This window comes from Podarcis liolepis (genome assembly GCF_965112155.1).
Source record: "Podarcis liolepis genome assembly, chromosome: 11".
Classification (NCBI taxonomy): domain Eukaryota; kingdom Metazoa; phylum Chordata; class Lepidosauria; order Squamata; family Lacertidae; genus Podarcis; species Podarcis liolepis.
The window spans coordinates 65,114,580-65,141,002 of NC_139565.1; the positions used below are offsets into that span (position 1 = coordinate 65,114,580).

Genomic DNA, 26,423 nt, shown 5'->3' on the forward strand with positions numbered 1-26,423 from the left:
AAATGCCATGCCCTACAGTTAGGAAGCTTCTGCCCCTTGGCACATCTCACTCAGTGTGGTCTGCAGTGACAAGGGGCAGCAGTCGTCCAGGACCTCAGGCAGGGCTCCTCCCCTTCTGCATGCCAAGCAGATGTTCTGCTGTTGAGCTGCTCTGGCCCTTCCATCCAGGAAGACTAGATCTTGGAAGGAAGGGGGATGAAATATATTCGGAGTCGAGAGCGGATTTCATGCTCTTTATTCAGCTCACAGTGGTGAGGAGGAGGAATGGAAGTTCCCCCAGAATGTCTGCCTTATATACGTTATTTACACAATGGGGCCCCCTGTGATTGGCTAATTCCGGGATTCTCCTGTAGGCCAATCAGGTTGCGGATTCACTTCCACCTGGAGCTGGTTTGGGTGGCTCCTGTGGACCAATCAGACTGCTGCATTCTGAATCCTATTGTTCTAGGACCAATCAGACTGCTGCATTTTGGATCCTGTTCAACTCAATACATGTTGTTGTTGTTTAGTCGTTTAGTCGTGTCCGCCTCTTTGTGACCCCCTGGACCAGAGCACGCCAGGCACTCCTGTCTTCCACTGCCTCCCGCAGTTTGGTCAGACTCATGTTTGTAGCTTCAAGGACACTGTCCAACCAGTTGACAAAGACAACTCAATACATAATAGGGGACAAACCCTCCCCCCAGCCATCTCTGACTCTCTGCCCGTGTGTCGTGTGTCTGTCCAGGGTGGGGAGCGATTCTGGGCACCCTCTCATTTTCTGCCCTTCTTCCCTTCTTCCCAGTGCGTCGCCCCGACGGCAAGGTGACCCTGTACTGCAAGGGGGCGGACACGATCCTGTACGAACTCCTGCACCCTTCCTGTGTACCTCTTAAGGAGGAGACTACTGAGTACTTAGAAGTAAGCTGGCAGCAGAGTTTGCATGCAGAGCCTCCCCAGAGCGGTGCCCTTGCGGCGTCATCTCCACCCCAACCCAGCCCCTGGGGGTTTTGTGAGAGGGTGCTTTGAGAAGGGGAGTCTCTGTGGAGCTCCTTTCCCCTGACCCCTCCTGTGCCCGCTTGCATCCTTCTAGGAGTTTGCAGGGGAGGGTCTCCGGACGCTGGTCGTGGCCTACAAGGACCTGGAGAGGAAGTCCTTTGCCAACTGGCAGAAGCGTCACCACGAAGCCAGCACAGCCCTGCAGGACCGAGAGGAGAAGCTGTCTGAGCTGTATGAAGAAATCGAGAAAGACCTGATAGTAGGTGGGGGTGCCCAGGAGGGAAGCCAGGAGCAAATAGGGATTGGTCAGCCAGGGTGAGGGTTAGCTGAGATTGCTGCCTTGCAGGGGGTTGGACTAGATGACCCCTGAGGTCCCTTCCAGCGCTACAATTCTGTGATTCTATCAGCCTTGCAACTTAAGCGGCTTGGAATGCCGTTGTTACTTGTTTATTTTAATTTGTCCGAGTATTTCTAAACAGTCAACCCATTCAAAAAAAGAATCATGGCAATGAAGCATAACATAACAAGCAGGCTTGCTTTCTCCTGCTCTGGAGGGAAGAACCCAAACCCGTGGCTTCGAGTTACAGGAAAGGAGAGCCCCTGCCTTTGGTGTCTTCCTGGCTTGCCTTTCAGATGCTGCCTGGTTCTCGCTGCCCCAGTGGAGAGATGTCCTTCTTCCCCCTTTCAGTGTGTGCATCTCTTTTCCTTTTCTGATTTTCCACTCATTAAAAAGCTCTTTGTTGAGCCCTGGGGCTGGACTCGCAATGATGCGCGGCTCCTTCCTGCTCCTGCCTTTTAAGAGTCTACATTTTGCAAGCCCCTTCCTGAGCCGCCTTCATCTGGGACGCTTCCCTGGAGCCCCACAGGCCGGCGGAATGGAGCCAGCCAGGGCTCCGCTGGGCCAGACTGTCTTCTGGGAGGTCATAAGAACATAAGCGGAGACCCCTGGATCAGGCCAACGGCTCGTCCAGTTTGGCATCCTCATCGTGGCTGAGCAGTTGCCTGTGGAAACCTACTGTTATAAGAAAAACCTGCTCCTTTTCCCTTATGGGGTACCCAAGAGCCCGTATAGAGTCCTAAAATAGGTTCCCTATTGGTAGAAGAAAAATAACAGATGCCAACCAGAGAATATTGAGAAGCACAGCAGCTCGTAAGCCCGATCTTTATTAAACTGTTGCAACAGGGTGCTCTCCCCACTCCCACGCAGTTCTTATATAGACTTTTGAAATTGCCTCCCCTGTAGCACAAGACCACCCCTCAAAACATCATTCATACATCACAGAAGGAGGCTGTCTCCAGCAGAAATTTGAGCGTGTTGCTTCTCTCCTGTCTGCCAGGATACCTGCCTTTTTTGGTAGCCTGGCCATTCCTTCGAGGTGGTAAATACTATTCATACACAAATGTGCCCTTAAGACAGGATCTGTAAGCGAAAACACAATGGGAAGGCTTTCCCCATTTTCCTCCCTTCCTGCAGAGAAATAGTTGAGGTCGCTAGGAGAGTCAAAATGCTTCAGGATTGTTCTTCTTTACTGTTTCAGACACGTGGTTTATATACTTATGTATGTGTTTGCCTTGTACATTTATGAACATTTATTTTATATATATATAGGACCTTAGAATTCCTATAACACTACAAACTGGATCTGAGCCACAGTTTAACCCTGCACTGCGTGATGAAGGATTTTTCTTCCATCCATCCTGAATCTTTCAACCTAGGGGCTCACCTGTCCTTCCATGTCCCATGCTTAGAAGGCAGGAGTCTGAGTGGTTTTTTGTTTGCCTTGCCACTTTCCCCAGAAAACCTGCTCTCTAGTGTTGAATCAGAACAAACATCAATCCAGAGAAAACACAGCAGTCATTTGCTCCAATTCAACTCGCTATAGGGTGGGTTTTCCTGGAGGGAAGCAGCAGGATAAGTGAAAGTCTGGGTGGGCCCCGAACTTCACTGGGTGTCCGTTGGTCACCCCTTTCAGAGCACCCGTTTATGACCCCCCCCCTCTTTCTGCAGTTACTTGGTGCCACAGCCATCGAGGACAAGCTGCAAGACGGTGTCCCACAGACAATTGAGACCTTGGGGAAAGCGCAGATTAAAATCTGGGTGCTCACTGGAGACAAGCAAGGTACTGCCAGAGGGGGAGATGACACACTGCTTTCAGCCCCCCCCCCCAAGAACAGCTGGCAATTGATTCTGCCCCCTTCTGAGGTGCATCCCAGAATCCTTTGTGACATCACAGGGCGGGAAGAACACCGCAGCACCTTCTCAATTCATGGGGGTGACTTTAGGCCTCCTCTGCTCCCTGCGCAGTGGGGCAGAACTCCCTTGATCTGCCCCTGGGTGAGAAACGCCTGGTGGGTGAATCTCAAAATGGGTGAGGCTGGCCTCCTTGCTCCCACCAGCCGTAAGTCATCCTGGAGTTGTCTCAGCAAATGGGAGGAGCTGGGAAAGAGAGGTGGGCTGGGGGGGGGGGCAAATCTGAAGAATGCGCCAAGGAAACTGCGCTGAGAAAATCAGGATCATAAGAGGTCTGAGAGAAGCAGAGTAACGAGAGAGGAGAGCAAAGGCAACAGGAGCAAAAGAGAAAGAGACAAAGAGCACTGAAAAGTTAAAGCCCTTTAAAGCGAGCGCAGGGGGGATAGAGGTGGTTCGAAGCACAGGTAAGAAAAATGAGATGAACCGCAAAGAATCCATTCAAAGCATTGCCAACACACATTTAACGCCCATCAGCTCCCCCAGAGAATCCTGGGAAATGTAGTTCTCCTCTCCCAGAGCCACAGTTCACAGCACCCTTGCAAACTACAGTTCCCAGGCTTCTTTGAGGAAAGCTGTGAACTTCAAATGTGTGTTTGAAGCATCTCCGGTGTTTGGGTGGGTTTTCCAAAAGAAGTCCATCAAGGCCATCTCCAAGCTGAGGTGAGAAGGAGAGTGAGCAAGAAGCTTCAGGAATCCCTGGGCCAATGTAGGGGCGCAGGAGGGGCTCTTGCCTTCCGCCTGGCCGTCCGGGATGGAGGGGGCCCTCAGGTCAGCTGACCCAGCCTGAAGGGGCCATCTCAGGCAGCGGCGTTGCCACGAAAGGGGAGAATGAGAGAGGGAGAGTCCGTCCCGCAAGGGGCCAGGGATGGATCCCTCCTGGCCCTAACGCTGGTCGCGTTCTGGGGTGCATCTCCCCCTTCCTTGGAGCTGCTGAAGCAGAAGGTGGGTGGGCCCCCGCCAGAGATTTCTGCCTTGCAGGGGCCTGGACTAGGGGACCCCCTTCCCACTCTGCCGTTCTGTGATCCTTCTCCAGAGACGGCCGTGAACATCGGCTACTCCTGCAACATGCTCTACGACGACATGAAGGACATCTTCTTCATCCAGGGGGACACCTTTGAGGAAGTGCGCCATGAACTCAGGTAAAGGGCTTCTCCGCCCTGTGGGAATGTTCAGGGAGGCAGGAAAGGATATATTGTTTATTAATATCCTTCCTAACTTGCGCTAGCAAGTTCCTTTACTTGGCAGAGTTTCACATTCCCCTTTTAAACACACAGTGGGTAGCTGGTTGCAGCTTGTTTAAGCCTCTTAATATTAGATTCCTGGTAAGTCCCCTTATATCCCTCTTAAAAGAATAAGCACGCCACCATCTTGTGTAAAATATATATAAGAAGTTTACTCACATTCAGTTCACAGTTGGATCCCTGCAGGCAGACTTAGTTACAAAGTATATACATGTGGATCTATCCCGTATGGGGATAGCTAGCTAAAAAGCTGCTCCAACAACGGAGGAAGTCAAAGAGAGAGAGAGCTGCGTGCCTTGTCTGTTTGTTACCTGGACAGGTACGGTCACGCCCACCTCTAGTCACATGCAAAGGAAGTATGTCCCATTAGGGAGGAAAAAGGAAGTTTTCTGCTGACAGGACCAAACTTCCCCCTGCTTGTCCACTCTAAGAAAACAAGGAATGTTGTACTTGACTGCTACTTATGTATCACATCTCACATGCCCTCCAGATCCAAGGCTGCCGGGGGCTACTAGGCAAGAGGGCCCCTCTCTCCCCCCAGCATGCCCTGACTGCCAGCTGCTGGCAGCCGCAGGTGGGCAGAGCGCTGCTAAGCTCAGGCCTTGCTGGGGGGCTACTCCCAGGGAGGAGCAGAGACGGTCTGCTTGTCTACTAGTTAGGGGGTGGGAGTCTGGCTTTGCTTCTTGTTTGCATATTGCTAACGTTTTTCTTATCATTCCCTTATTTCATTTATTAAATTTATTGCTGTTTTGGGGAAACTCCCCTCTGGCTTCCGCAGTGCTTGTTATTGTGGGTCTCCTCTTAGGAAAGCGAGGAAGACGATGACACAGGAGGCCGCCGTGGATGACGATGAGACGGACCTCCAAGTCAAGAAGTCTGGCAACTGCAAGGTCTTGCCAGAGGAACAGCCCAACGGGGAATACGGCCTGGTCATTAATGGGCACAGCCTGGTAAGGAGGTGGCAAGGCGCTGTTGCAGGAATCTATGTAAGGGTTGAAAGGAGGGTTGGCCCCTCCAGCGGACATCGTACACCCCCCCCCACTACCAAAATCAGCACAATCACTTCTGCAAATGGCCCCACAAATCACAGTTTTTCCTGTATATTACCAAATGCAACAATTCACTGATAAATGTATCTATGTACTGGCTCACTGGGGAAACTTCAGAAATTCATATAAAATCACTCCAGTATCCGATTCACACCATTCCAACGTTGTTCTGTTCAGGAAGGAAATGGCTACCAAGGGGGGAGCTTGGGACATGAGGGAGGGCAGCCACCCCTCTGCCTGAGTGATAATCCCTGGCATCCTGACACCTGGGTCAGCGGCGGAGGAAGCTGCTCGGGCGCCTGGGGTGGCGTACCCAGGGGCAGGGCGCACTGCGGGGCCTCTGGAGTCTGCCTGCCTCCTCCTACTCAGTTGCCCTACAGCTGGCGGGGAGCGAGCGGGCGGACCATTGGGGCAGCGCAGAGCCTGCGGGGGCCCAAGCCACTGCGTCTCTCCCAGGAAAGATGCGTGATTCGGGCACGCTGCAGGCCCTGTGGTGAGTGCCACCTGGAATTTTATCACCCCCCTCAGTGTGACACCCGGGGCAGACCACACACCCCCTCCTTCCTCTGCCCCTGACCTGGGTGCCAGACAGGTAGCCATTCCAGAAACAATTACAAACCGAGGTGACGACAAAAGGGTGTGATGAACTTGGCTGGGAAACAGAGAAATGTAAATATCTCTTTTGCATCACCTGATGGGCGTGTGGTGGGGTCAAGCCCTGATGCTCAGGTTACTGCATCCGTTCCCTCGCAGCGTGTGATGTACTGAAGTTTACTCACATCAGTTCACAGTGGGATCCCTGAAGGCAGACTTAGTTACAGATACAGTGGTACCTCGGGTTAAGAACTTAATTCGTTCTGGAGGTCTGTTCTTAACCTGAAACTGTTCTTAACCTGAAGCAGCACTTTAGCTAATGGGGCCTCCTGCTGCTGCCGCACAATTTCTGTTCTCATCCTGAAGCAAAGTTCTTAACCCGAGGTAGTATTTCTGGGTTAGCTGAGTCTGTAACCTGAAGCGTCTGTAACCCAAGGTACCACTGTATATACATGTGGGTCTATCCCATATGGGGATAATCCCAGAGTCCTCTGTCGGCTAAAAGACAAAAGGGGATTTCTAGCTAAAAAGCTGCTCCAGCGATGGAGGAAGTCAAAGAGGGAGAGAGCTGCGTGCCTTGTCCTTTTGTTACCTGGACAGGTAAGGTCATGGCCACCTCTAGTCACATGCAAAGGAAGTATGGCCCAGCCAGGAGGAAACAGGAAGTTTTTGACTGGCTGGACCAAATATTCCCCTGCATGTCTACTCTAGGAAAACGAGGAATGTTGTACTTGACTGCTACTTACGTATCACATCCCACATTGTTCCTGTCCCCCCACCCTCCCTGTGTGTGTCTCCCCTCACAGGCCTATGCCCAGGAAGGGGAGCTGGAGCTGGAGCTGGTGCGCACGGCCTGCCTCTGCAAGGTGGTGATCTGCTGCCGGGTGACGCCTCTGCAGAAGGCGCAGGTGGTGGAGCTGGTGAAGAAGTACAAGAACGCCGTCACGCTGGCCATCGGGGACGGGGCCAACGACGTCAGCATGATCAAGGGTGAGGGCCCTGCAAGCCCATCGGAAGGCTTTGTGAGAGGGGGGGCACCTGGGCCACTGAAGGCAGGATCCAGCCTCAGGAGTCCCAGGGAGAAGCGGCTTCAGGACTTCATCGGCTCATTGCGCTGCAGAAATCTCGTCAGCCTTTGGGCGCATCCAATGCTCTCATTAGTTAAATGTGCGTAATTGGCTGTCAAGCGAGATGCTGCGGTTTCTGAGCAGTGGGGGAAATAATGGGATTCTTCAACAGAGCTGCCTGGATTAAAAGGACCCCAGGTGCAAAACAAGGGTGGGGTGGGAAGGACACCCAGCCCCAAGAGAGGGGTGCCCCACAGCAACTTCCCAGGGACAATGATCCCCACCTGGGACTGTCGCTAGAAGAGGAATCTGCTGGGGGGGGCTCTATTGGATGAGGAAGGGGGTGGCCAGTGGGGTTGGGGCTGTGCTCTCTCTCTGGCCCTGATCCTGGAGATTTAAAAGAGGATTAGAGATATCCATGGAGGAGAAGAATATCGATGGCTCCTAGCCAGGATGACGATGTTCTACCTTCCTGGTTGGAGGCAGCAATGATCCTGGAAACCCCAGGAGGGGAGGGAGCTCTTGGGCTCGGATCCTGCTTGCGTGTTTCCCATTTGAGGAATCTGCTTGGCCACTCTGAGAGCAGGCGGCTGGACCAGATGGGCCCCCACGGGCCTGATCCAGGAGGCTCTTCTCTGGTTCTGCAAAGGTGGAGAAGGAGGCAAAGAGCCCTCCTTGGAAGGGAAGAGAATCTCTACTTACTCTCTCAATCCATGTTTAATACGATAATGTCTTATTCTCTTGCTAATTATGCTCTTTCAAATGTGTGTTCTCGACCTTCCTTTGTAAGGCTTTGTTTTGAAATCTTTACCACACAATTTCAGTTCCCTGCTAACGACTCGTTTTGAAAGTATATGGTGCAGCTGATTTTCTTCTGTAATGTTTTGTTTTGAAATGTGCTGTTTGATGTTTGAATGTAGGTCGTAAAGCGCCTTGAGGTTTTTTTCTTAAAAATTTAAAGAGGTATAGTAATGAAATGAGTCAAGAGTCGACCCTCCCCTCCCCCACTTTATTTGTAAGAAAGCAGATGGTGGGGGAAACCTGTGTAAGAGAGGTGGGCACAGGCAGGGGGCTGGCAGGGGGCACAGACTCATGCCAATTATTGCCCCATTGGATGCCCCTGAGTGCCAGTTGCTGGAAGCACAAGGGCAGAGGCTGCTGCTGCTGTTTGTGGCCCCCTTTCCAGGGGGGTGCCTGCTTGGCCCCAGGGGCAGCAGGGCGCTGGACCCCCTTGGCCTGACACGGCTGCTTCCGGGCTCCCTCTCCCTCTCTTCCAGCCGCCCACATTGGCGTTGGCATCAGCGGCCAGGAGGGGATGCAGGCCGTGCTGTCCAGCGACTTCTCCTTTGCGCAGTTCCGCTACTTGCAGCGGCTGCTTCTGGTCCACGGACGCTGGTCCTACATCCGCATGTGCAAGTTCCTGGCCTACTTCTTCTACAAGAACTTCGCCTTCACGCTGGTCCACTTCTGGTACGGCTTCTTCTCCGGATTCTCTGCACAGGTGAGTCCCGGCGGCACGCGGCCGTCGTTCTGGCAGGCCTCTGCTGCTCTCTGCTGACCGCCCCTTAGAATTGCCGGGAATTGCCAACGTTTCCTCTGACAGGAGCAAGCAAGAACTGAGAACCACAGGACCTCTCCTGAGAGCAGAGCTACTCAGTTAATTTATGTCTTTAAAAATATATATATATAAAATTTATATATTGCTTGATTGCAATTAAAAAATCACACCTCCAAGCAGTTTGTGCTCGACTGCCGGGCTTTGCTGGGTCTGTTCAGCCTCTGAGCCTGCACAGAGCACCCCTTGGGATCTTCTGGAGCTGGGCAATGCCTCGTTGGGCTCTGGGGGCGCTGGGCCCCACCTTCCCTGTCCCTCTTTCTGACTGCTGCCCTCCTTGCATGTTCGAACGGGCTCCTTCCAGGTCTGGCCAGCTGGTCTTTCCTCTTCCTTTTGTTCTCTCCATCTTCTCTGAGATTTTCACTCCCTTGTTCATTTTTGCATTTCCCTTGTTGCCAGGGGGGGCCTTTTGCAGGAGGGGACAGTTCAGGAAGGGCAGGGGAAGCTTCCTGCCAATAATAATAATAATAATAATAATAATAATAATAATAATAATAATAATAATAATAATTTAATAATTTTATTTATACCCCGCCCTCCCCAGCCAGAGCCGGGCTTAGGGTGGCTAACACCAATAAAATCACAGTAAAAACGTAATAGGGGGAGGGGGGAACCAATTTAAAATACAGGTTAAAATGCAATTTAAAATGCAGCCTCATTTTAAAAGTAGCCGATAAATTAAGACCATAAGAGGAGGGCAACATAAGGGGCAGACTGAGTCCAAGCCAAAGGCCAGATGTAACAGCTCCGTCTTGCAGGCCCTGCGGAAAGATGTCAAGTCCCGCAGGGCACTAGTCTCTTGGGACAGAGTGTTCCACCAAGTTGGGGCCAGTACTGAAAAGGCCCTGGCCCTAGTTGAGACCAATCTAACCACCTTGTGACCTGGGACCTCCAAAATGTTGTCATATCACTGTGGAGCTGGAAGGGACATCAAGGGTCATCTGTTCCAACCCCCTGCCATGCAGGGTGCTCACAACCATCCTTTGCAGGCGCCAAGGGCTCCAGAGCACCCCAGGGACTTTGCACAGAGCTTTGTTCATGGGCAGCAGGTGGGGCGCAGGAGGGGGGCTCCTGCAGTCCTGGGGGTCAGTGACACCAGAGGGCTCCTTCCCTTTCCAAAGGTCTCCTGCCGCCTTGCAGCACCTTGCTTTGGCTGTGACCCCTTCACGGCACGGGGTCAGGCCAGACGGCCTTTGGGATCCCTTCCAGCTCTACAGTTCTATGATCCTTAATATTGTTGTGAATTGAGGGGCTCCACGCGCACAATGTCCTGAGGACCTCCCTGTTTTGGGGCTCCTCTATCTGTGGGGGTAGTGAGTCCGAGAGCAAGCTTGCCAAAGCAGTCCCAAACCAGTTTCTGTGGTTGCATGCGGCACCTCAAGACGCAACTCCAGGACTAAGGCTGATTTGTCACTGATTTGGTGCATGGCGCACACTGACACCGACACCACCCCACCCAAAAAAATTCACAACAATATTTTCACCTCTGTCCTGGCTGACAGAGGAGGCCATTTCCAGACCCCCCCTCCCCAATTCACCGCTGAGCGGAGATTTCCACCTGGTTCTCCCCACTGAAAGGGATGCGGGTGGCGCTGTGGTCAACCACTGAGCCTCTTGGGCTTGCCAATCAGAAGGTTGGCGGTTCGAATCCCCACGACGGGGTGAGCTCCCGTTGCTCGGTCCCTGCTCCTGCCAACCTAGCAGTTCGAAAGCACGTCAAAGTGCAAGTAGATAAACAGGTACCACTGTGGCAGGAAGGTAAACAGCGTTTCCGTGCGCTGCTCTGGTTTGCTAGAAGCGGCTCAGTCATGCTGGCCACATGGCCCAGAAGCTGTACACCGGCTCCCTTGGCCAGTAAAGCGAGATGAGCGCCGCAACCCCAGAGTCGGCCACGACTGGACCTAACGGTCAGGGGTCCCTTTACCTTTTACCTCCCCACTGAGATACTCACCTTAGACCATGCCCTGTGGGCTCCTTATTTCTGCCCCTGTCTTTTGACCACAGATTTACACCCTTGGCTTCCCAGCAGCTGCCTGGGCCTTATTCTCCTCTCTTGCTAGCCCTCCCTTGGGACACCCACCCGCTTGCACCAGAGGCCACCCGACGCACCCTTGGGCCCAAGGGCCCTGGGACTGCGCCTCTGCTGCTGCTCTGCGTGGGGCTTTTCTCATTTCCTCCCTCTCTTGGTCTCTGCAGACGGTGTATGACGAATGGTTCATCACTCTTTACAACATGGTGTACACCTCCTTACCTGTCCTGGGAATGAGCCTCTTTGACCAGGTACGGCTCCTTGATTTGTTTGCTGCCCTCTTCGTTCAGTCAGGAGTTTGCCCCACAACTGGGAGCAGAGGGCTCTGTTTCTGGCCCCAGCCCTGCCCTCGGGGTGACTTGCCTCTCTCAGCCTGGGGGCTGCCCTGGGGTCAGGCTGCCCCTCCAACACACAGGCTCTCACCCTGTGTTTAGCACACACACAGCACAGGTAGACAGGCATGCGCAGGTGGGACCGGCATGCTCAGCCCAGGAGTGTGCGCTGGGTTCCTCCCTGTCGCAGGGCTGGGCTGGGAGGGGAGGAAAGCATTTTCCAAATGGGGAGTATCCAGGGTTGGAAGCCTAGAGGTCCAGGCTAAGACCAGCAGGTGGAAGCAATTTTGGCTGAGCCTTCCTGGTGAAGGATGGCAGGGGAAGGACCCTCAGTGAGGGGCAGGGAAGGGAAGATCTCCTGAGGTGGGACAATGGGGGAAGCAAGAGAAGCTCCCAGGTGAGAGCCAAGAGGGTCCTCTCATTTCTGTGTGGTACAAGGCTTAATGGAGCCCCTTCCATTTCTCCTCCCGCTTCGCTGAAGGGGCGCTGCGCAGAGAGGGAAAGCTGTGCAGCGCCTCTCGAGCAAAGCGAAGCCAGGGATAGCCGCCCGAAGCCTCCGGAGCGCAGCAGGAGCGCTCCCGCTGTGCTTCGGAGGCTTCGCGTTGCTTTCGCTGAAGCCATGGAGCCTGCATTCGCTCCATAAGACGGGGCTCTTCTACGGGGCAGGAGGCGATCTAGGTGGCCATCTCTAATCCACGTACAAAACAACCCATCACAGCCTTGAGCAGATGGAGGAAAAGGGAAAAGATGTGGGTCTGTATCACAATAGCCCCGAAAACATTGCAGGGTTGCATATTATTATGGTTTGTCAGGCCGGCTCAAGACACTTTGCCACCTGAGGCAAACCACAAAAAGGTGCCCCCTTCCTGCCAGGGAAGAAGGGCTGAGAGAAGATCTATATCCAGAGCAAGGAGGGGGTGGGATAAAGATCTGCGTCCGAATCTGCTTCTCCTGTTGGTCCTGCCGCCTGAGGCAGTTGCCTCATAGGTGGGCCGGCCCTGCGTGGCTTCAACTTACTTTTGGTTTGCCAGTTTGAGCTAAAGGCTTTGCATAAGTGGTGGGTGTCGAGGGCGGATCCTACAGGGTGGGTGAGGAGGGGTGGGCAGCCGCCTTGTTTGCCATCTCAAAATACCCCCCCTCTCCATTTTCCACCCCCAGGACGTGGATGACCGGTGGAGCCTGCAATTCCCGCAGCTCTACATGCCTGGCCAGCAGAACCTCTACTTCAACAAGAAGGAGTTTGTCAAGTGCGTCCTCTACAGCGTCTACAGCTCCCTGGTCCTCTTCTTCGTCCCCTACGGGACCCTCTTTGACTCCCTCAGGAGCGACGGGAAGGCCATCGCCGACTACCAGTCCTTCGCACTCATGGCCCAGACCTGCCTGCTCATTGTGGTCTCTGTCCAGGTAAGGGGTTGCTGCCTGCCACGGGCGGGGCTTGTGTGGGGCCCCGGGGCCTCTGCCAGGCCAGTGGGGAGAATGCAGGACTTCCTGTCCTCAGCTGATGCAGCAAAATGACATATTGGGATGGGAAGTGTTATGTACTGAGTTGAATAGGATCCAAAAGGCAGCAGTCTGATTGGTCCTAGAACAATGGGATTCAGAATGCAGCAGTCTGAGTGGTCCACAGGAGCCACCCAATCCAGCTCCAGGTGGAAGGGAATCTGCAACCTGATTGGCCTACAGGTTGAGGCATTCTCAAAGTAAAGGAAGGATTGAACTCTGATTAATAAGAATACACAGAGAGGCTTGAACCAGCAAGACTCTGTGAAGGGTGCGTATAATAATCTGTCCCTTCACCCCCTGGCCCAGGTCGTTTTATTCACAAAAGAGCTTTTTACACCTTTCGTAAGAACCAATCCTCCAAACATTTCAACAAACCCCACGTGCGGACAAAGTTACACTACAAAAGCTAATTAAGCATGCACTTCTGGGGTAAAGAAAACAGAACTACAAAGGAGTGCATCCAGCAACCCCTGCGGGTCATAAACAAGCAATATACTTGATAAGAAGGATGGCAAGGAGGATAGAGATCATTATCACCTTCCTGTGAAACTATTTCCAGGCCCTAAGATCAACATCCTGAGATGAACATATCAGAAAAGCTACATCAAAGAAACTGCCCACTATCTTTCAAAGCCCAGGATGCATGCCCAGTGAAGCAACTGGCAACTGGGCTGTGTACATGACTTCTCAGGCAGAGAGAAATGGCCAGAGATGCGGAGGGTGGTGGGATTTGATCAGAAATTATTGTCAGTGAATCAAACCCAGTCAACACCATGCTTTCACAGCAGACACAATGGCTTGATACATATTTTATAATTCCTCATAGTAATCCCACCTGACCCCACACTCTGGATATTTGCACTCCTACACAGGTGAATCCCGGAATTAGCCAATCACGTGGGGCCCATTGTGTAAATAATGTATATAAAGAGACATTCTAGGGGAACTTCCATTCCTCCTCCTCACCACTATGAGCTGAATAAAGAGCATGAGATCCACTCTCGACTCCGAGTATATTTCAGGGAGGGTTAAAGTGGGCCAGAATTTATTCTGATCTGATGTGGGGGGTAGGAGCTCACATCCTCAGCAACTTCCAAGTGGTCCATGGGGTGGCATGAGATATGGGAGGGGGGCTAGGATTTTGCAAATGATTGGCCTTGCCTGGAGAGAGAGAAGCAAGGGTCAATGGCTGTCCCTATTTCTGGGAGGCTGGAGTTCCTTGGGGAGTTGAGGGTGCGATGAAGACCTCTTCAGCATAGCAGAGGGGAGAAGAGAGAGAGAGAGAGAGAGAGAGAGAAATGGGAAGACAGTCAAACTTCGGCTCCCAAACACCTCAGTTTTGGAACGTTTTGGCTCCCGAACGCCAAAAACCCAAGCAAATGCTCCGTTTTCTGAACATTTTTTGGAAACCAAAAGTCTGACGCAGCTTCCTCTTGAATGGAAGAGGCTCTTGCAGCCAATTCATAATAATAATAATAATAATAATAATAATAATAATAATAATAATAATAATAATATAAATTTTATTTATACCTCGCCCTCCCCAGCCAAGACCGGGCTCAGGGCGGCTAACACCAGGTATAAAAACAATTGATTAAAATAAAACTCAAAAACAAGATTAAAATATAACATTAAAATGCAACCTCACTTCAGTAGAAACTCAAATCAAAAACTTTTTGGGGATGAAAACGTCAAGTCTTCACCAAGGCTAACTATCCAGACTGGTCCTACATGGGCCAGAAAAAAGCCAGGGAAGTCCCCAAATAGGGGTTCCATCACAGAAGGAGAAAGGGAAAAGGAAAGAGGGAGAGGGGATTAGAAGCTGCGCCTTGGTAGCTGAACATTTCAGAAGCCGAACGGGCTCCCGGAACGGATTACGTTCGACAACCAAGGTTTGACTGCACAGTGACTCCCCTGGGAAGAAAAGCTGCAGCGCTGGGGACTTTTCAGTTTAGAGAAAAGGCAGGGAAGAGGGGGCATGATGGAGGTTTACAAAATGATGCCTGGCGTGGAGGGAAGGGGCGGAGTTTTCCTCCCTCCCTCTCTCTCTAGAACTATCTGGGCATCCAGTGAAGCTGAATGTGGGAAGAAGACCCAGGCCAGAGAAAAGAAAGGACTTCTTCACACGGCACATAGTTAAACTTTGGAACTCCCTGCCACTGGGTGTTGTGACGGATTTAAAAGAGGATTGGACAAATTGGACAAATTCATAGAGGAGGAGAGGGCTTTTGAGGGCTCCTAGCCAAGAGGCAGCGATGCTTCTGAATGCAGAAAAGGAGAGGTCCGCTTGCCAGTCTCCCCTGTGGGGCATCTGTTTGGCCCCTGAGAGAACTGGCGTCTGGAGGGGCCCCTGGCCTGATCACGGGTTCTCCTGCTGTCCTCCTCCTCTCACGCTCTCCCTGGCCTCCCTCTCGCAGATGGGCCTGGACACTGCCTACTGGACGGCCGTCAACCAGCTCTTCATCTGGGGCAGCCTGGCCATGTACTTTGCCATCACCTTCACCATGTACAGCGACGGCACCTACCTCATCTTCACCGGCTCCTTCCCCTTCGTTGGTGGGTATCGGGGGGGTCGGCAGGCAGCCCCCTTTCTGGCTCGTGGGCATTGGAGCCACCTTCTTCCAGGGATGAGGGCAGGGGGGAGCCAGCCCCCGTTGAATCCGGGCGTCAGCTCCACAGAACGGTCCTTGGGCATGCCAAGGAGCCCTGAGGAAAGGCAGCTGGGGGAACGGGATGCCAAGGGCTGCAATGAGGGGCAGAGGGTGGCGGGCACCTGCATTGCGTGGGGTTGGGCTAGATGACCCTCGGGGCCCATTTCTAACTCTGCAGTTTTGTGGTTCTATGATGATGCTCCTTGGGCAATGGTGTCCTTCAGAGGTGAAGGGGCGGAAAGGCAGGAGTGGAATCACAGAATAATGGACCTGTAGAGCTGAAAGGGACCCCCAGGGGTCATCCAGCTCAACCCCTTGCTATGCAGGAACACAGGCAGGAAGGGCCTCCGGAGCAACAGGACCCTGGAGGCTCCTCGTTCCCCCTGGCCCCTGCATAATAATAATAATAAAAATAAAATTTTATTTTTATCCCGCCCTTCCCCAGCTGAAGCTGGGCTCAGAGCGGCTAACAACAATAAAAATAACACAGCGCTCTAAAATCAATTCATTATAAAATTAGTTCAAATCAAATTCATGGCAACCATTGGGCTAGAGTTCTTGTGAGGATTACAGAAGGAGGGGGTCAGACTGTGCCTTGGCCAAAGGCCTGGTGGAACAGCTCCGTCTTGCAGGCCCTGCGGAAAGATGTCAAGTCCCACACGGCCCTAGTCTCTTGGGACAGAGCGTTCCACCAGATCGGGGCCACTGCCGAAAAAGCCCTGGCTCTGGTTGAGGCCAGCCTAACCTCTCTGTGGCTCCAAGATGTTTTTGTCTGAAGACCGTAATGTCCTCTGTGGGATATACCAGGAGAGGCAGTCCCGTAGGTACGAGGGTCCTAGGCCGTATAGGGCTATGAAGGTTAAAACCTGATCCTGCCCTCCACCTGGAGCCAGTGCAGTTGGCATAGCACTGGGTGAATGTGATCCCACGGCGAGGACCCCGTAAGGAGTCTCACCGCAGCATTCTGCACCCGCTGGTGTTTCTGGGCCAGTCTCAAGGGCAGCCCCACGTAGAGTCCCATGTCCTGAAAGTGACCCACAACTTGGGAATCAGTTTCTCCGCCAATCGCTGACCCCCAGGACCTCCAGCCCTGCTTGTTCTGCCCACTGTGTCCCAGCAGCAGTCTGAGGCAGCTGCATCGCCTGCCCGCTTCTTCTTCTCCCTGCCAGGCTCGGCTCGGAACACCCTGAACCAGCCCAACGTCTGGCTGTCCATCTTCCTCTGCGTCACCCTCTGTGTCCTCCCCGTCGTCGGCTTCCGCTTCCTGAAGGTGCAGCTCAAGCCCACCATCAGCGACCAGGTAAGGCCCCCTCCTCCCGGCAAGGAGAGGCCACAGGTGCTTCTGGGGGGGGGGCTGCTTGCCTCTAAGTGGTGGGGCGAGGGGGGGCACAAGGCGCTGCCCCTCATTCAGCCTCTGCCTGCTTCTGCGATGCTTCCTGCCATCCCAGGGGCCAAGTGACCCCGGCCATCTGCGGCTGAGAGGCGAGTGCGGATTATGGACATGGATTAAGAGGAACTGGGGCAGGAGGAGAGGGCTATTTTTAGAAAGAAGCGGGGGGGGGAGGCGCTGCAGCTCAGGGACTGTGCACCCCCCCACACTCCTCCTGTGGGCTGTGGCCTGCTGAAATCTGAAATCTCTAGTCAGGGTGCAGCTGAGAGCATGCCCAAACTGGAGTTATCATTGCTGACTTTATTCAGTTTATTTCTATATTGTTTTGTTTTGGGGGTGGGGGAATCTCAAAGTGGTTTAAACATTAAAACACAAAAAAACATTATGGAAGCAGATGAAATACAAAATATACATTCGAAGCAACATAACAAACGAAAATAGTAAAATGTTATCTTAAAGATTTCCAAATAAGACATTCCAAATAAGAAAGCCATGTACAGAATTCACATTTAATGCAGCAAAGCTAGCCAAGGAAAAAATATTAAGATTGAAAAATGCTATTTTGAATATGTCAGACCCAAACCAACCAAGCCAGAGCCGCCTTAAGACCCCGGAAGGCTCCCTTGAGAGCCTCATCTGCCAGAGCAGCCACGCAACTCTGCTGCCCCCTGCTGCTTCCTCTCAGCCTGCCAGCCCCAAAGTCTGGTGCCCTGGGGGGCGCAGAGGGGAGCCTGCCCTGATCTCCATGGCTGCATCTTGACCCTGCAGGGACCCCTTTCCCTCCCCACTCACCCCCCAATTAAGTCTCCAGGTTTTGCTGCAATTTTGAGTTGCAGTTGGAAACAGAACATTTCCATTTCTTGTTACGATATTCCTGTTTTAAGCACGGGAATAGCTGAAAGCCCAGATTGTCTTCCCCTTTCGCTCCCAGGTTTGTATGAATTCCCTGGGCATCTTTTCTTTAAAAGGGTGAGAACAAGGGAGTCTCCTGAGTAGGGCAGGCTGCAAATCCTTGCCCCCCCCGGGGGGGTGTTGTGTTCTGCAGGGAGGCACAGGGCGCTCCAAGGCAGGACGGGGGGGTGGGGGCACTCCTCACTTGCATAAGTATACGCAGCATCCACACAACATCGCTGACATCAAAATCTGTAGGGAAATCTGGGCCAGGGGGAAAGCCTGTTGCCAGTGACCCATTGGTGCCCTGCGTCAACTCCAGGAGGCTGTGGTTGCTTTGACACCCACATTAAAATATTTCTGGGTGCTGGGCCCCCTCAAAGTCAACGGGCAAAGTTGTTGCAGCCACCCACAATCTTGGCTGTGAGGTGGAGATGGCACCTGTGCGCTGGTGATACCTGAAGGGCCTTTGGCAATCCTCCTTGTTGCTTTCTTGAATTTCTATCCTCTCCAGGCTGCCCCCCTGCTGGCACTCCTGGCAGATAGAAATGAGAGGCTGCGGCCGCTTAATCTGCCACAACTTTTCTGAGGCTTAGGGGAGAAAATAATAATAATAATAATAATAATAATAATAATAATAATAATAATAATAAATAAATAAATAAATAAATAAATAAATTTTTATTTATACCCCACCCTCCCCAGCCAGAGCCAGGCTCAGGGCGGCTAACACCAATAAAATCACAGTAAAAAAATTATAGGGGGAAAAGAGAGGGGGGGAAAAAACAATTTAAAATACAGTTTAGAAAGAGGTCCCTAGAACTGTAGAGTTGGAAGGTACCCCCAGAGATCCTCTAGCCCAACCCTAAAGCATCCCTGACAGACGGCCTCTGCTTCAAAGCCTCCAAGAAGGAGAGGCTGCCACCTTCCGAGAGAGCCACGCGACTCCCCTGCCCCTGCCCCCAGCCGACGCTTCCGCCTGCCCTTCCTCCTCCCTCCGCGCAGCTTTTCCTCTCTCCTCCTTCGCCCGCAGGTCTTGCACATGGTGAAGCAGCTTCAGAAGGGGCAGCTGCCTCCGTCCCCCAAGCGGCGCCTGCAGCGCAAGGCCTCCCGGCGCTCCGGCTACGCCTTCTCCCACCAGTACGGCTTTGGGGCCCTCATCACCTCGGGGAGGAACATGCGCCCCTTTGGCGTCACCAGGTCCTTCTCCCCCAACAGCGAGAAGTACAGGCAGAAGTGAGGTGCAAGGGGGGGCGAGGGGGCTCCGTGAACCAGGGACAGGCAGAGCTGGCAGGACAGCCTGGGCAAAGGGGGCCCTCTTTTTCTGCGGGCCCTGGACCCCCAGGGGCCAGACTGTTTGGTCCTGGGGAGCGAGAGAGGAGATGGGGCACCACGCGAGGAGGAGGAAGGGGGTCCCCAGGGGAGAGAAGGAAGAGGGGACCCCGTGGCCCCTGCACCACAGCTCTTTCCAGAAGAGAGGTCGGTCCCTTCTCCTCTCCATGGACCCCTGAAGCTCTTCCAGAAGTGGAGGGCCCAATCCGCCCGGAACCACGTAACAGGAGACGACAGTTGCGGAGAGGCCATGGGTGCCGTTTCCAGCGTGGCGACTGACTGCTCAATGTGGCAGGATGAGGCCTCGGCCCCAGAGGATTCCCAGACTCCATCCTGGAAGCAGGAAGCATGGATTTGGCAAAGCCTGGAGGGGCCCTGCCAGGACGCCCCCAGAGACTCAAGAGCCCCTTCGGCTGGGAGCCTGGATACAGTTTGGGGCAGAGAGTGCCGTCCCACATGGCTGAATGGGCGAAGCGCTGGGGTCTGGGTGGGGCTGGGCTGCCAGCTTGGTCCACTCTTCCCCCTGTGCAGTCATGATGCCCTTCCTCAATTCCAAGGATGGCATGGGGAGTGGCACGGCTGGGGCCCCTCGGTGCTGGCAGTGGGCGACGTCTGCCCCCCATGGGTCCCGGCTATTTTTCCCAAAGCACCTTATCAGTGTGTGGGGGGGGGGAGTGATGCTGCCTGGCCAGGTCAACTTCTCCCACCCCCTAACTTTGGGACTTTGCGGCTGCCCGTGGCAGGAAGGCTCCTGGCCACCGGTGGCCCTTGCCCCATGGCAAAGCGGGGCTTATCCTGGGGTGGGTGGCTGATGCTCAGGGAAGAGCGGAACCGGCCCTGTCCCGGTTGGGTCCCTCTCAGGGCTCCAGATTATGGGGGGGGGGGAAGGCCACATTTGCACTGCTCTGGGTGGGAGGGAAATATAGGTGAGGCTGTGGGGCGCCCCACAGACTTTGGTCTTCCGTTTCTACAACCCTTTGTAATAAAACAGCAAATGAAAATGCTCTGCATCTCCCTGTGGTCTTTCAGTGAACAGGGCTCATTGGTCGAGGTGGAGGGGGCAGTAGGGGGCTCTTTGGGGGGGGACCCCAGGAGACTCAGCAAAGGGGGCTTTTCCTCCTGGCCAGACCCACAGGGCTTTTGGGGTTTGGTCTGCTCATTCCAATATGGGCTGATCCAGCCAGGCTGCAGCATTTGGACTGGGGGTGTGTGTTTTCCATTACAATGGGGCTGGGGGGGCAGGATGAGAATGAGTGGGGACGCCTCATTGCACCACTGACCCTCAGCCATCTTTCCCCTTTGGATCGTTCAGAGGGGGGAGAGCAAGGTGCATGGAGACCTCTGGAAGATGCCCCCATCCCCTTGGGAGAGAGGGAAAATGTGGGGAGGGCTTGCAAGCTTTCCCAAACGACCCAGAGGCAGCGCTGTCCAATGGTCACAGCAGCATTCCGCCTCCACTCTGCTCCTCTTCTTTTGACGCAGTCCAGCCTGGTCAGTGCGCCAATCCAGACCCCCCCCCCCACCAGTTTAGGGAAATTGGGGGTGGAGGGGTGTCTGGATTTTCCCCTAATCCAAAGAGAAGACCCCACTGCAACTCCTGGCCCTCCGCACGTGCTCAGAGGCCCTTTGGCCCTTCTCACCCTGGCATGTGCCCCTCCCAGCTGATCCCCAAGCAAAATCAAGCTAAATTTTGTCCATGGCTGCAGACAGCGGAAGTGAGTTTTGTTCAGCTCCTGCTCTGTTAAAATGGAAGGACCTCTCACTGACATCACAGGTAAGTCAGAATAAATCAGATATAAGACGATGGTCAGCGCCTGGTCTGACAACTCCCTATTGTATTCAATCACTAATTGAAGACTGAAAACCGACCTGCAAGGAAGCTCTTTGGCAACTCTTTCGTTTTGCCAGGCAAAAAACAGTAAAAAGAGGAGAAACCACCAACATGGTAGTCAGAAATGGAGGAAATAATGTGTTCTGGAATTACTATGAGTTGTATCCAACTACGTCCTACTCAGGGAAGGAAGGAACTGTCACGGGGGAGCTGATGGCAAACACCCTCTGGGAAGAGCTGAAGGAAACAAGGCCCGCCACTCAGATTCATGAAATGGACTCCCTCCTCATGAGCTGGGGCTCAGAATGTGTGCCCCCCCGACTATTTTCTCGGTCTCAGACCCCTCCCTCTGCCCACAGCAAGGCACCAGGCACATTCCTTGGGGTTTCCTGGTTTCCTGTTCTGTTCTGTGGAGTAATCTCCTTGTTCTAGGGGTGGATCTACACACGGGGGGGGGGGGGGGGACGGACGCTATAAATAAGTCAGAAATTAAATCATTATTTTTAAAAAGCCCTATGTATAAATGCTAATGAAATGTCTTGTGCTCTCTGGCACCGTCTGGTGTTGCATGTTTATAACACATACAAATTGCTGAGTTTTTTTGACTAATGTAGCTGAGTCCTGAGGGTGGGAGGGGGGTCTGGCAGACTGTCCACTCTCTTTTTTTTATAAATATTTTATTAAGTTTTCTAATACAAAGTTAGAAACATACACTAAAGAAAAAAGAGTAAAAAAAGGAAAAAGGAAAAGGAAAAAAGAAAACCAACCATTCAAAACATTTTTCACATAACTAACTGGACTTCCTCACATCTCCCCCACCCTGCGTTCTTTTTAATAAAAATATCAGCAAATTATTACCTTGTTTCGTACCTTATTTTGTACTTTTCAAATGCTGTACCTCTAAATTTAAAATACTTTTTATCAATTACTTATATCTTAACTTATATCTTAACTTAAACATAGTATTCCCTTAAATTTTGACCTTTTCTTACTTAAAACTTAATTTCCTGTTTCACAAATCTAGTTGCTGAAGCTAGAGTTTCCAAATCGTACAAATTCTTAACATTCATACAACTTATATTGTTTTTGTAAATAGTCCTTAAATTTTTTCCAGTCCTCTTCCATTGCTTCTTCTCCCAAGTCTCGGATTCTGCCGGTCATTTCAGCCAGTTCCATGTAGTCCATCAATTGCGTCTGCCACTCTTCCAGTGTGGGCAAATCTGGTGTCTTCCAATGTTTTGCAATGAGTATTCTTGCTGCTGTACTTGCATACATGAAAAAAGTTCTATCCTTCTTTAACACTTTCTGGCCAACGATGCCCAAGGATGCCCAACGATCTGGCCAAGGATGTTGGGTATAACATTATGTTTGAGGACTGGGAAAGGTTATGGAACACCGGAATGAAATTCACGGCATGTAATGCCCTGAAGGAAAATATTATGAAAATGATATATAGGTGGTACATGACCCCAGTCACGCTTGCAAAAATATATCATCTGTCTGATAATAAATGTTGGAAATGTAAGGAAGCTGAAGGGACATTCTTTCACCTCTGGTGGACTTGTCCAAAAGTGAAGGCCTTCTGGGAAATGATCTATAATGAGTTAAAAAAGGTATTTAAGTATACCTTTCCCAAGAAACCAGAGGCCTTCCTCTTGGGCATCGTTGGCCAGACTGTCCACTCTCAGCTGGTGCTGCCTCTATTCACCCTGAATCCTGTCCTTGCTCAGGCCCTCCGACTCCCAGCCACCAACATTTCCCAGCTCTCCTCCTCCTCCTCCTCTGGGGTGCGTCCTGTTTCCCCCCACCATGAACCTGGGTCCAGGCTGCCCTCTTCTGCCCTCTCCCTGGCAGCCTCGTGGCCAGACCGTCTCCACTGCTGCTCCTCATCAACAAGCCATGTCTATTAACTTCGGTGGGTCTACTCTGCATAGGACTAGCACTTGAGCACAACCCTATGTCTCCCTCAGTCCTCCACAGTATCAATGTTATGTACTGAGTTGAATAGGATCCAAAAATGCAGCAGTCTGATTGGTCCTAGAACAATAGGATTCAGAATGCAGAAGTCTGATTGATCCACAGGAGCCACCCAATCCAGCTCCAGGTGAAAGTGAATCCGCAACCTGATTGGCCTACAGGAGAATCCCAGAATTAGCCAATCACATGAGGCCCAGTGTGTCAATAATGTATATAAAGCAGACATTCTGGGGGAACTTCCATTCCTCCTCACCACTAGGAGCTGAATAAAGAGCATGAAATCCACTCTCGACTCTGAGGATATTTCAGTCAAGAAGGCAGAAAGTGCTCGTTTCCATCAAAAGAGCCACAAAAAAAGGCATGGGGAGCCAAGATGCGAGGGAAACACTGTTCAGTTTAGTGAGTTTCTGATTCTTCATATTTTTCATCAAATGCATCCTGGACTTTTGAAAACGGAAGGTTTCCCAGATCAAAACAAACTTATCTACCCTTTCATATTCCATAATCTAACATTTTTTTCTATTTTTTTCCATTTGGGGAGGAGATAAACAAAGGCTTTGCGGAGGGGGGGGCAACAGGGATACCCCCCCTTATTCAACCCCCCTGTCCCCGAGGCCCTTACATCTCTAATCTGGTTCTCACCTTCCTGGCCCCAAAATGGATGTGGCCCAGTTTGCCCCCTGCAGAGTCCCACGGAGACATTGCCCACATTACTGTCCCCATGCCAGCTGCCACTTGCTGCTTGATGGGCCTTTGTTGTCGGGGTCCGGATGGAGTGGAGTTTGGCCCCCGTCTTCTCTCTTGGCTGCTCTTTGCAGCATCCCAGGCTGACCAGAGGAAAGGGAGGGAACTGCTGCGTGTGATGCTGGGTGGAGGTCATGGGAGAACTCAGTTTCTGGAGCCCAGAGTTCAAGGAGGACGATGGTGAATTGGAAAAGGCTCCCCAGAGACGGACAAGAGGCAGGAAGGGATCAAATCCTGTAATAAGAGGCTGAAGAACTGGATATATTTAGCTGAGAGAAAAGGTTATTTTCAGGCCAAGCAAATAGGCTGCTGACTGTTTTGCAAAACATTCTTGGAACAGGGCTATGGAACAGGGCTCTTCCTCTTCAGAAACCATTATTGATCAAGGTTAGTTCAATAATCAATGGTTTTGAACTGTGGCTGTGTCCAAAGGGGACACCACAAGTAATTGGCAATTGCTGAGGGTCTTGCTGGAGCAAGGGGGATGTGCTGGACTAGAGATCGTAATTTCAAACTGTAATTTTATTGCTTTCCATATTGCTTTCATCTTGCATTTTATTGTATCATGATTTGAATTCCCTAGAACTGAAATTGTGTCACAAGAAATAAAAGAAGCAGTAAAAACCATTATAAATCAGTTAGGATATTCATACAATTTTATATATTGTAATTTATTGTATTTCAATCTGAATTCCATGCAATATATAAGAAATTAAAGGAGCAATTAAAAACAAATGTGAATATGATGGATGTGCCGTCTTCAACCGCAGATCCACAGGCCGTAAAGAGCTGATCAACCGTGAAACGGACTTCAGCATAAAAGAAGGGAATGTCTCTGTAGCAGCCAACCTCCTGTGAGGCTTTTAAGCAGAGCTGGGATGGCCACCTGTCAGGGATGCTTGAGCTGAGATTCCTGCATTGCAGGGGGGGTGGACTAGATGACTCTTGGGGTCCCTTCCAACTCTAAAATTCTGGGATTCTCCTCCCACAGGGAGTTCCCAGGAGCCAGTTCACGGCCACAAACTAAGGGACCCTTCAGCCCTCTTGCCATGCTCTGGAATTAGTTGGTGCATCACTTACTTAATGAGAGAGTTTGACTTCTTGTGTGTCTTTATGCAAAACCCCCTCCTCCTCTTTGGTGGGGGGGGGGGTGTCAGCAGCTCATTCTTGGCCTAAAATAGCCTTCCTGTCTGGCTCATCTGAAGTCTGGCAGCTCTGCCCCTGGATTCTGGACATAACTGGTGCCTGGGAGTTCGGGTGGTGCTCCTTCTGTGCTGCTATGATACTTGATTCTGATTTTGTGACGTGAGCCTGTTATTCTCCTGGGCACGAGCCAGACTCACCACCAGTACGCCTGTCTCTATGTCTTGCCTCTGGCCGCTGCAGCTGTTCCTGAGCATGTCACTTTAAGAACATGCAACTTTTTAATTAGCCGGTCAGCTTCATTGCCGCTGCTTTTTCCACAAGGCCAGAAGCTGATCCAACAGACACTCTTCTTAAAATAGGTTTGTTGGTAACCAACTTTGCATTCTCTCTAGCTGTGAATTGGCTGCTATTATAAGCTTTGGATAGTCTCTGTTGATCTTTTGGCACCCCAAATTATGCGTGGGATGAACAGTTTTAGATATGCAGCAGACTCTTTAGGATTTAAAAATTCATTTCAGTGATGCTGGACGCTGCTGCCTCGAGCTATAGAGAGGCAGGGTGAAAATGTTTTGAACTGTTAACAGAGAAATCTAAGGGCTCCCTTGGACAAAAAACAAGTTTTCCCAGTGAGCCAGTACAGAGATACATTTATCAGTGAATTCTTACATTTGGTATCGTGCAGCAAAGGGTAACCCGAGAGTAAGCCTGTTCCCCCACTACGAATAGTCAGTCTGATAAATGTCACAAAAGAAGCTACTCAACCCAGGACAGGGCAGTCTTAAAAACTGGGGCAGGGGCAAAGGGTGGCCTAGCCAAGCACTCCATTCAAAGGAGGCCTCCAGGCGTCCGCCAGCCCACCGCCCACTTTCATAGACCTGCAGATTTGGAAAGGATCCCAAGGCTCATGTAGTCCAACCCCTGGAAGAGGAGGGTGCCTGTGGGTGCAGAGGTCAAGGGGGCGGCAGGAGGGAGGGCAATGCGCTTTGCTTCTTCCCTGGGAGGGTGGGCAGCAACAGAGGCTCTGCCGTGCCATGAGGGCCTGGAAGCAGAGCATTCTTAACATGCTCAGGGAAAAGGCACAACTCCCTGGTGTTATAGGAATTCTAAAGTCATATATACATATCATATATCCATAAATTTACAAGGCAAACACATACATAAGTATATAAACTATGGGTCCAAAATAGTACAGGAGAGCAATCCTGAAAGCATTTTGACTCTCCCCAATTGACCTCAAATGTTTCTCTGCAAGGAGGAAGGAAATGGGAAAAACCTCCCCATTGTCTCTTTGCTCACAGATCCTGTCTTGAGGGCGTATCTGTGTATGAATAGGGTGAGCCTGTGACCTGGATTCAGGAACTGAGTATTTACCATCACAAAAGACTGGCCAGGATGCCCAGGTAAAAGCAATCAGTGACCATTATCAGGTAACCTTGGCAGACAGGTTTTCTGCTGTAGACCGCCCCTTCAGTGATGTATGTATGTATGTTTTTTTTGGGGGGGGTGGTCTTGAGCTACAGGGGAGGCAATTTTCAAATGTCCATATAAGAGCTTCCACACCAATGTTATGGGTTCCTCTCCTCTCTCCCTCCATGGGGTGAGCGGGGGACCCTGTGGCAACAGATCAATAAAGACCAGGCTGACTAGCTGCTTTGCTCCTCAATATTCTCTGTTTGGCCTCTGTTATTTTCTCCTACCAATAGTGAACCCGCATAAGGACTCTGTACGGGCTCTTGGGTACCCCATAAGGGAAAGGGAGCAGTATTTTTCTGGTAACACTGGGCTGGCTGCCCTGCCTGTGGGAG

At 51.8% G+C, this 26,423-nt stretch overlaps 1 protein-coding gene across 7 annotated transcripts in view; it reads left to right on the forward strand.

The window, feature by feature from the left end:
• LOC310688868 (phospholipid-transporting ATPase ID-like) overlaps positions 1 to 19,924 on the forward strand; it is an 81,129-nt gene extending 61,205 nt beyond the window's left edge. For all 7 annotated transcript variants that reach the window (XM_083465769.1, XM_083465766.1, XM_083465765.1 and 4 more), the window contains 12 exons: positions 782 to 897; positions 1,070 to 1,234; positions 2,984 to 3,095; positions 4,260 to 4,365; positions 5,273 to 5,417; positions 6,917 to 7,100; positions 8,455 to 8,678; positions 10,989 to 11,072; positions 12,312 to 12,557; positions 15,074 to 15,212; positions 16,477 to 16,607; positions 18,622 to 19,924. In XM_083465769.1, the coding sequence (XP_083321895.1) occupies positions 782 to 897; positions 1,070 to 1,234; positions 2,984 to 3,095; positions 4,260 to 4,365; positions 5,273 to 5,417; positions 6,917 to 7,100; positions 8,455 to 8,678; positions 10,989 to 11,072; positions 12,312 to 12,557; positions 15,074 to 15,212; positions 16,477 to 16,607; positions 18,622 to 18,828 (1,859 nt within the window). In that variant the 3' untranslated portion in view covers positions 18,829 to 19,924. The remainder of the gene's footprint in view (positions 1 to 781; positions 898 to 1,069; positions 1,235 to 2,983; positions 3,096 to 4,259; positions 4,366 to 5,272; positions 5,418 to 6,916; positions 7,101 to 8,454; positions 8,679 to 10,988; positions 11,073 to 12,311; positions 12,558 to 15,073; positions 15,213 to 16,476; positions 16,608 to 18,621) is intronic.
• Positions 19,925 to 26,423: the final 6,499 nt, after the last annotated feature.